The 10,242-nt window shown below is 31.9% G+C and overlaps 1 protein-coding gene across 6 annotated transcripts in view; it reads left to right on the forward strand.

Moving 5' to 3' along the window:
* LOC145255900 (mitochondrial S-adenosylmethionine carrier protein-like) overlaps positions 1-8,848 on the forward strand; it is a 238,204-nt gene extending 229,356 nt beyond the window's left edge. For all 6 annotated transcript variants that reach the window (XM_080114799.1, XM_080114647.1, XM_080114737.1 and 3 more), the window contains exons 9-10: positions 709-782; positions 4,794-8,848. In XM_080114799.1, the coding sequence (XP_079970925.1) occupies positions 709-782; positions 4,794-4,890 (171 nt within the window). In that variant the 3' untranslated portion in view covers positions 4,891-8,848. The remainder of the gene's footprint in view (positions 1-708; positions 783-4,793) is intronic.
* The last annotated feature ends 1,394 nt before the right edge of the window (positions 8,849-10,242 follow it).

Here is a 10,242-nt window from a genome sequence, read left to right on the forward strand (position 1 = left end):
TTTTGTTTTTTTTTTCAGCGAAAAAACAATTTGTCATGATACCGAGCAAAATGTTCGATTTTTAGGAAGAAAAGCTAGTATTAAAGATGGGAAGGAGTGTCAGCGCTTTAACTGGAGTTGTCTCCCTTTGGCATTTCTAAAATTAAAACAAATTTTTTTTAAAATCCAAGATGGCTGCCTTCAATGCGCTCTCATAAAAACGTGTTTTTCCGCTGTAAAAAAAACAAAAAAAAACTACTTGATGAAATTAAGTGAAATTTTTTTTTTTTTTTGGAGAACTTTGTTCTATAACGGATACATACAATTTAAACTTTTTTCGGTTTTTTCATTTTTTAATGTCTTGACTAAACTGTACAAGTACTGAAATAATTATCCAATCTACAGAATCACATTTGGCAATTTTTTTTCGGCATTGAAGAACGTATAGATGATTGATATGCCGTAAAATAAACCAAACCAAATTTCATGTTTTCCCATTGTCCTCTCACTTTCCCTACTTCCATGATGGTGCCATCACTCAATTTTCAAGTGCAATCATCAACTTGTCTTTTGCCACGGACTACAATTTCCCCACATTCTACCTAACCCTTCTCCCATGTCTGTCATTCTTTTTCCTCACATACAAAAAATATCACTTCAACTTCATTTTTTGTAAACATTACAAACTTTACAATCTGTTGTTTTTTTTTTTTATATATATATTCACAGCATGGTAGTTCACTTGCAACTGGACAAATTATGTTTGCTTTGAAAGTTATATATAAAGAGAATGGTATTTCTGGGTAAGAAATTTTTTTTTTTTATTTCTTAATTGATATTTTATTTTTCCGTTTATTTTAAGTTTGAAAATTTAACTAAAATCTACAAAAACGAATTATTAAAAGGATTGCCAAGATCTTTTCAGCTTATGTTCACTCTACCATTTTCCTTCGCATTAACATTTGACCCCAAAATGCTTTTAATTTGCAATAGCTTCGGCATAATTATCATGCCATGACCATGATCAGGTGGATGTGTGAGGAAAAAAATCCCTTCAACTGTGCTCTATCTGAAGCTTGATATTGTGGAAGATCACATGCAACCCTGCTTGACACCGCCACTGACCCCAACATTGTTTCCAGTCTTCTTCGTATTCTCTCTTGGCTGTGTCATCATCTCTTCTATTTGCAGCTGCTGAGGGGAGCGGGGCACACATGAGTTCACAAATATAAAACACAAATGCTAACACATTCTGCAAATATCAGTTGTACTGTGTGTGTGTGACACCATCGACTTTCTACACACTAAGTTCCACAACTACATTCTATTGAGGCCGTGTTCGTCAGTTGATATCAGCTCATCTTGATCTCCCTAAGCGTTCTCAGTCAGATCCCAGCCACAGTCTGCATTCATGTGTCCAACTTGCAACTGTCATCAACCGTCGTAAACCCAAGACTATCATAAATTGTTGCAGAACACACTGCCATACCTAAAACTGCCCATAAACCAGTCCCAAATATTTTCACATCTTTGTTTGATATTTTGTCCGTCACACCTTGATTAACAATCCTATATATACACAATGGTAAACTTCAAACTAATATAAAAAAGAGATCACTCAATGGTTAAGGCAGAATGACATGGTTCAAAAATAGATTAGCAACAAAACAAGGAAAAAAAAATAAAAAGAATCTGTCTTGGCTCTGTGGTCTGAGAATAGAAATAGGTATTTTAAGTTCATGCTTACACATGAAGATGCAATGCTCGCATTGTACATAGAAAATTAAAGAATCAGCAAATGACAATATGCGGAGATGAAAGACAAGAAAGAACAAAGGAAATTACCGTGGACATTGGATGAATTCAACACAGAATATAATATCAGAACTGATTGGTAATAATGACACAAGTTGAAATCACCAAAAAGAAATTAAGAATATTCAAATTAATACACTACTACATAGGTGGCACCATTCCACACACCTGAATTACAACTGTTTTTTTACCCTTGCTTTATGAGAGTTAATTGCGGCATTCTGAACTCATTTTTTCTTATTTTTCATTTTTGTTTGTTTGTTTGTATAAGCAAATCGGAATATTCTAAACTTCATTCATTCATTTTCCTTCATATTTTTTTTTTTTTTTTTTGTGTGTGTTTTTCATATTTATCTCTGTTACATGATTTTATGTTAGAGCCTCTCATATTTGTTTTGTCCTTTGCAGCTAATATGTGAGAACATGTGTCTGAGTGACAGGTTTATATCTGCCATAAGTCAATATTTTTTATGATGTGTCTGAAACCTGTACCCTAACTACAACAATACTTAAACTTTTAAATTAACAAAAATTTAACCAAATTTTAAAAATTTTGTTTTTAATGCTAGACTTTTATTAGCTATAAATTTTATCTTGAAACAATTTTCTAACTCGTCAATCCATATTCATTTGAAATCTTTTTGTTTGTTTGAAATGTAAATTGTGCACTTTGCATTCATAATCTGAACAAGATCTCGTCTTGGTCTTTAGGGTGGGATTTGCTGCTGAACTCTGCAAAATTCAGTCATCTTTATATTGGCTCTTCGCCTACTGCCCATCCCCTGACTATTGGTTTTCTACTTCAACTACTCAATATCATCACTAATGTAAAAAAACCCTGATACATTTTTGAACAACTTTTTCAAACTAACCTGCCATTCTATCGAGATATTGGAGAAAACAACACGAGTTCTTTACCTGATCCAGAAATCTTTCCAGCAGACACTTTCATCCTTTATACATGTCTACGGTACAGCTCCTCCTTTAGTATGCCACCCAAACTCTAAATCCTTATCTGCAAAAAAGATACACACTTGGAGTCATTCAACAATTAGAAATCAGAACAGTGACAGGACTCTCTACGTTTATCTACAAAGAGCCACTCCAAAAACTATTCTCACTTAAATAACAAAGGATGTCAGGAGATTTGATTCCGGTATATAATATCATCAATGAGAATTTTTAGATTTTCACCTCAGCACTAAGTTGTGGTTTCTGCAGACACATGCAAAAGATGTACCACCATTATTTTTGGTCCAATAGAAAATAGGCAGCATTCTCTATCTGACGATGGCTACCAGGTTTAAAGCGGCCTTGGACAAGCATTCACACTATAAGGGATGCCAATAACTTGTTTTTTTACATGGCTTGTTGCACTTTGCTATTTTTGACAAATAAATTTGGTAAGTTTGAAATATGCCCATATCTCAAGAAACGCCTATAAGATTTTCTGGAGTTCTGTTTTAGTGCACAAAAACTAAATTTAAAATATTAACTTCTAACTCCAACAGGATTTATTAGCGCCAAGTACAAGATTAATGTTATTTTGTTTAATGACTGTTTTGCTAAGTGTTAGATGGCTTTTAGAAATTGACCTGTTCCTATTTATCCCTCTTTCAAGTCTATCCTTATCACTTCCTCCCATGCTTTCCTTGTCTTTCTCTGTAAGTTGAAACGGCAACATCTAATAAAAAAATAAAAAATAAAAAATCCATTCTTTAATGTGGCCCTGGCATCAAAGTCTCCTGTACTACATATATACATACTATTTATATTTAGTTCAAAACTCGTAATATACATTCATCAAATCATTCTTTCATCATTTCTACCCATGTATGTTCTCAACTCTAACTTATTTTTTGTTTTATTTCCATACATCATATCACATTGCATATACATGCCTGACAGACACTTCTCTTGTTTGGCAGTGGTGTGATACTATTGACACCCCTCAAGTGTTAACAAGCAGGAAAATATAACTAAAAGAAGAGGAATCAGGATTATCAAGGTAGACAAAGGACCGCTAAAGTGGGGTTGCAATTAAGATGATGAGAACAAAAGAGCCAGGGGATTGTTAAGCGAGGTGTGGTAGTTATTAAAATGACAAGAGAATTGAACAGTAGAGATATATTTAGGATTGGTTAGGAGGTTTTATGATGGTGTGGAGAAGTTTGAAGAGATTAGTGTTTTGTGACATTTTATGACCATGTCCAATTAAAATTAGTTAAAAGTCTAGTTTACTACAGTACAGTTTACAGGAGTTTAGTTGGACAGCAGTTGGAGTTTAGACAGATCATGGACCAGATTGAAAGAGCTTGAATAGACAGAGAAGAGCTGATGCCAACTAATGGACACAGAAACATACATGTGGACTTTAATGCTTAGGATGTAGTTTCTCAGAATGGTGTTTAAAATGCAGAGAACATCCAATATATATGCAAACAGTCAGAACCAGAATGAGAGAAAGAAAAAAAAAAATACATGACACACAACATTGGGTCAGTGAGGTTTTGAGCGAGGGGATATATGGTATCACGTTCGTAATACTTTACTGATAAGGAATAGCAGAAGTTCTCCAAACTTCTGCCATTTATGGTCATAGTCAGCTAACATACTTCCTAATTTCCAGCGTGGCTGCTACCAGAAGCAGTGACAAGGTAAATCAATTCCTTTATTTTTATAGTTCTTCAGTATTTCTATTGTGAAGTGAGTTATTGTAATAAAATATAAGAGAAGGACATTATTGACAAGTATACAATAAAAATTAACAAAATTATACAGATGGAAATAACACAATTAGTCTTTAAATTGCACTTTTAATAACACAATTAAAAAAAATAAGCAGCCACGCCAAAAGTTAGGAAGTATGTTAGCCGAGTATAACCCAACTTTACTCCTGTCTCTTGCAATCACACTATATGAGAGAATCAATAATGCATAATAATTGAAACCATTGCAATGATGCTTTTGATGATTTTTTTGTTTTGTTTATTTTGTAGATTATTTGCTGGAATGGTTCCCAGAGTTTTATGGATTTCCATTGGTGGAGCAATGTTCCTTGGAATATATGACAAAGTAAAGGTTTTAGCATCATGACACTAGGCCCATTAGTATGTTACAAATATCTTACAAGTAAAAAGATACCATATGTTTTAGATGAAATTATTTAAATACAAAAGGTACTCACACATGCCTTCCATTTCAACAGGATTATGAAAATCTATTAAAATAATACCCAAGTTAGATATTATAATTAGAGAATTTACCGAGTTAGGAATGTATTTTTAGGATTCAATTTATAGCAATAGACAAAGTAATACTTCTCATTTTTCTTTTAAACAATGCATTTTTCCCCATTTTCCAAGTATGTTAGATAATTTAAGACACAGAGAGTTGATATGCTGTCTACTTGGAGCAGGTTGTCAAATGGCAATGCACAGGAGAAGTTGAAAATTATTCACAAAATGTCTAACCTCGGCATCAGACATTAAAACAAAATAAATAATAAACAAATAATATTCACAATGATATTAACGCCTTCAATCAGGTTAAGAATTTTCTTGGATTCTCCAGACTCATTCCCATCCAACCATCTCCGTCAGACATTGCTATTGGCAGGTCATCCAAATGGCATTCCGTCTTCTACAAGATAGCCGATATAAGTTTTGACTTCTGCAGAAGTTACCAGCAAACCAAAGACTTCTCTAGTTTATAGAGACTGAGACAGAAGGAAGGTATCCAGATAAATGTTTCTTGGTTAAGTGTTTCCTCCAACTGATGTCCAACATCACTCGTAACATTCTTGTGTATCTTCTATTAAGTTGTTGAGCAAGACAGATTCCATTGTGACTCTAAGCAAAGATCCCTCTTTAAGATTGTCAGAGAAGGAGGACCTCTAAATCCGTCATCAAAGATACTCCTATGGATTTCCTGGATGGACTTAATGATGTTGCTGTTTATTCAGCTGAATTTCTCCTCATTTGAAGCTGATGAATTCTGATTTGTCAACATTAATGTAGAGGCTGATCTCATTGATCGCTTCTTAAGGATAAAATGTATCAAAACATTAATAAAGAATATGTATTAAACAAAAACATTAATAAAAAATATGTATTAAACAAACGTAAAAATCATGGAATTACATTAGTAATTTAATTTTTCATACAGAAATTATTTTTTGGATGAAATGAAAATATTTTTGTTATGGGAACTGATAGCTTAAACAAAAATGAGGAGGTAATTCAAATATCTGGTGAAGCCACATACACATTTTTATTTATCTTTTAACACATCTTCAAGTTTGAGTCAGATTGTTATTCTATGCTTTTTCAAATATAATTGACTTAATTTTCTTAAAAGCCCTTTGAAAATCAAACATTTGATAGGTTTCCAATTGAGCCATAAAATGACTTGTACTACAGAAAACCATGCCAACTACAATGTCGATTAACAGAAATATTGTATCATTAAAATGTCAGTCTTATTTTTAACAAATAATTCAAAAGTTAAACAATGAAACGATTTTTATTACACCACTGTTTACAGAATTATACACATTTGTTTATTCAAGCACGTCTGATTGAACATGACAGAGCTCTTTTTTCACAAGCGGCCTTTTTTTTTATTTTGGCTGGCATGTTGTATATTATGGCACCCAAAAGTTGTTGTTCAGCTATATTCTTAAGTGCTTTCTATCGGTACATCTGATCATCGTCAGGAATGATTGTTGCTGTCATTTTCTTTATTGAAGCTTGGTGTATTTATAGTAAATACAGCATAAAATCTCTCACCGACTTCATAGACCTTCTAAAATTACCCCCCTCCCCACACACACACAAATGCATAACCGCATTCCTTGACGCTGAAAATCTTTTCACTAACGTCCCTATAAAAGACAAAATAATTCTTAATCAAGTATACAACCACAACACGATACTCCCTCCAGCCATAAAACCCTGAACCCTATAAAAATTACTACTAAAATGCACCACAGTTTCCCTTCATTGACCCTAATGGGAAAACATACATCCAAATAGATGGGGTCTCAATAGGATTACCTCTAGGCCCTACATTCGCAGAATACTACATGACCCACCTTGAAAACAAAATCCTCTCAGATCCAACAAATGAACGCACTATCTTAAAAAAACTCCAACTAGACCTAGAAACACACTCCATCCTCAGATTTATACATGAACCAAACATAAATAACAAAATACAATTTCTTGATGTATTAGTAGATTCTAGCAACCCCACAAAATACATAACTTCACCATGCAAAAAACCTACCAACAATAACGCAATACTCTTAAATTACCATAGCAAATGCCTAGAAAAATATAAAACTGCTCTTATAAAAAATTTGATTCACTGCTCATACAATATAACATTAACCCGACAAATATTTTACAAAGAACTAACAAACATAAAACAAACCCTAATAAACAATAACTTTCCCAATAAAATTGTCGATAAGCACAAAATTATTTAAACTCAATCCAATAAAACAAACCCTAACCCTAACAAAAACGACACTATCAAAGTATACTATAAAAACCAATTACACACTAACTACAAAATAGACCCAAAAATAATAACAAACCTAATTAAAAGACACCAGACCCACCAACCAGAACAAAAGGATTAAACTAATGATAAATTATACTAGATTTAAAACATCCAATTTAATAATTTAAAACAATAATACTAACACCACACTAAACCAAACTAAGGTAGTGTATGAATTTATTTGCCCGTTCGAAGGTCTCCGAACCTACTAAAAACTCATACAACGCATACATAGGCCACACCACAACACTCTCTCGATGACTAACCTATCATTTAGCTGATAATAGCATCATAAAACAACACCTAACAGTCCATGATAAGAACCTAGTTGTCCAACATTAGAAATATCTTAACTAACAATGCCAAAATTTGATACCTTAACAATTGCACACAAAGACTAAAATTACTAGAAGCCATACTAATTAAAAAGTTACAGCCCTTTAGTAACCAGATTTCATTTAATACGGGGACAAATATACTAACTGCATTCCATTACTAACAAGAAACTAAATAAATAAAATAAGAAAATCGAAAATAAATATAATTCGCCCCTACTCATCCTGCACCCACCTTTATAACCAATGAATAAAATAAAAAACTAACTATAAATACACCAAGCCTCAATAAAGAAAAAGAAAACAACAACAATCCTTCTTGATGATGATCGGATGTACTGAGAGAAAGCGCTTAAGAACATGGCTGAACAATAACTTTTGGATGCCATAATATACAACATGACAGCCGAAATTCGAATGTCGTGTTCAATCAGACGTGCTGCCAAAATATATATAGTGAATAAATGACAAAAGACTATATTCCAAAGTTCACGATGTTGACCATCTTATAATTTATTCCTTTAATTCAGTTGACATTTACAATTTTTGACAGTATCTGTTTCGTAGTACAAAATCAATCAATTATTATATCAATCACTGAATATATTATGCCCTTAATTCATCAGAAGAAATAGCAACAATCAATTCATCAAAATGAAATAAAGTGTGATTTGACATGATTAAAATCCGAAAATTGGAAGAGAAGCTGTAAATACCTTATAATGCCATGAGTAAATGTGATTGTGTGGTGACTAATCTCTTAATCCCTAACAGTGCATTGAACGGATATTATAATACTTACTTTACTGCACATTCTCAAAGTTTTATAAAAAATTTCAGTCAGATTGGTCCAGTAGTTTCTAAGAAAAAGTGAAACAGATGGACATACTTAGAGAAATATAATACAGATTATGTATAAATTCAAATAAAAACACTCGTTTCATTAATATATTTTTTTTTATTTTTGTTACAATGTTGGGCGTGTATAAAATATTTATACTGTATAATGATAAAAACATAACAAAAACAAAACTAAATGACATCATTTTGACAACAAAGACATCTTGTAATCATGACATTTTCATTCTGAAATGTAAGAAAATGTTGAAAAAAAATTTTGACAATAAATTTTATATGCATAAACATTTGAACTTGGTTTTCCTATTGCAGATTTACAAAAAAACATTTGAAAATAGAATCCTTTTTTTTTTTTTCGACCATCATGTCCATACACATTTTTATTCATAAAACAAATCAACTTAAATTTGAATGTATGAGATACATGTTATATAGCTTAGTCTTATACCTTGGTCTTGTGCCTAACTTGGGCTGAATCAAAAGATGGATGGCATACGAAATGGGGTACTTTGTATTTACCTCTTTCTCAAAAAGATTTGACACAAGATCAGAAACTAGAGATAATAAGCTTCTTCCCAATCAAGAAGGTAAGCCCTCAAAGAGTGGACTTTCTAAAGCTGGACAAAACACATACCACAGCTCAACACAAGCAAAAGGCCCACCATCACGAGAGCCAAGTCTCTGTCAAACTGATTGTCAAGGAAATATCAAAGTATTTCCAAATTTTATAAGATTCACAGGTGTAACTTGTTTATATAATCTCCCATAGAGGGAAGCAGTATAATTGTCACAGCTGTGTCTGAAAGAAAGGATAATGCATTCCTCAAAACAGCAAAGATAGTTATGCAATATTCAATACAATGAAAATTATATTTTTGTACTGCTATCTTTGTGTTATAATAATTAATAAAAAGATTCAGTCACAAAAATGACCCTATCGCTGAACTGAAGATGAAGAATCCTGACAAACTAGAACTTACAACAAACTGCTGATCAACAGGAAAATCTTTCCTGAAGAAACATGCTATATATATATATATATATATATATATAACTAGTGTTGGTAACTAGTAATCAGAAAAATCTGAACTTTTTGGGGTATTGGAATCGGAAAAAATTGTGCATATTTTTTGATGCCAAAACGATTCTTTTAATTATCTTTTTTTTTTTTTATTTGATTCTGTTTAAAACAAAACCTTCCACTGTTGGTAGTAATAATAAATTAATAAATATTTATTAATTTTAAACTACTAGTACCATTAAAATCTATACATCACCTCCCCACCCCAAGTGTATTTTTACATTTGAGAAAATATGTGCACATTTAATACGTTTTGTGTTAATCAGGGTAAAATAGCAACTTTATAGTTAAATATTCAGAGATTTATGAAGAATCGGAATCAATAATTGTATTGGAATTAGGAAAAATATTGGAATCGTCCCATTACTAATATATATATATTAAACATTCTCATAAAATTTATAGACCATAAGATTTAAAGTTGATTTTTATAAATGAACGTGTGTGATGCAGTACAACAAATTATGGTAGTTATAAACAATAGTACATATTTTAACTTGTCAAATGTTAATGAATTATATGTTCATGTATATTTTTCACTTTTCAAAATTTTTAAATATCAATGTATAAAAGGTGAAATTCTTTCGTTTTTAAGTGTAAAAATAT

This window comes from Euprymna scolopes, chromosome 1 (assembly GCF_053919585.1).
Source record: "Euprymna scolopes isolate OS-2025 chromosome 1, ASM5391958v1, whole genome shotgun sequence".
In the NCBI taxonomy this organism is placed as follows: Eukaryota; Metazoa; Mollusca; class Cephalopoda; order Sepiida; family Sepiolidae; genus Euprymna; species Euprymna scolopes.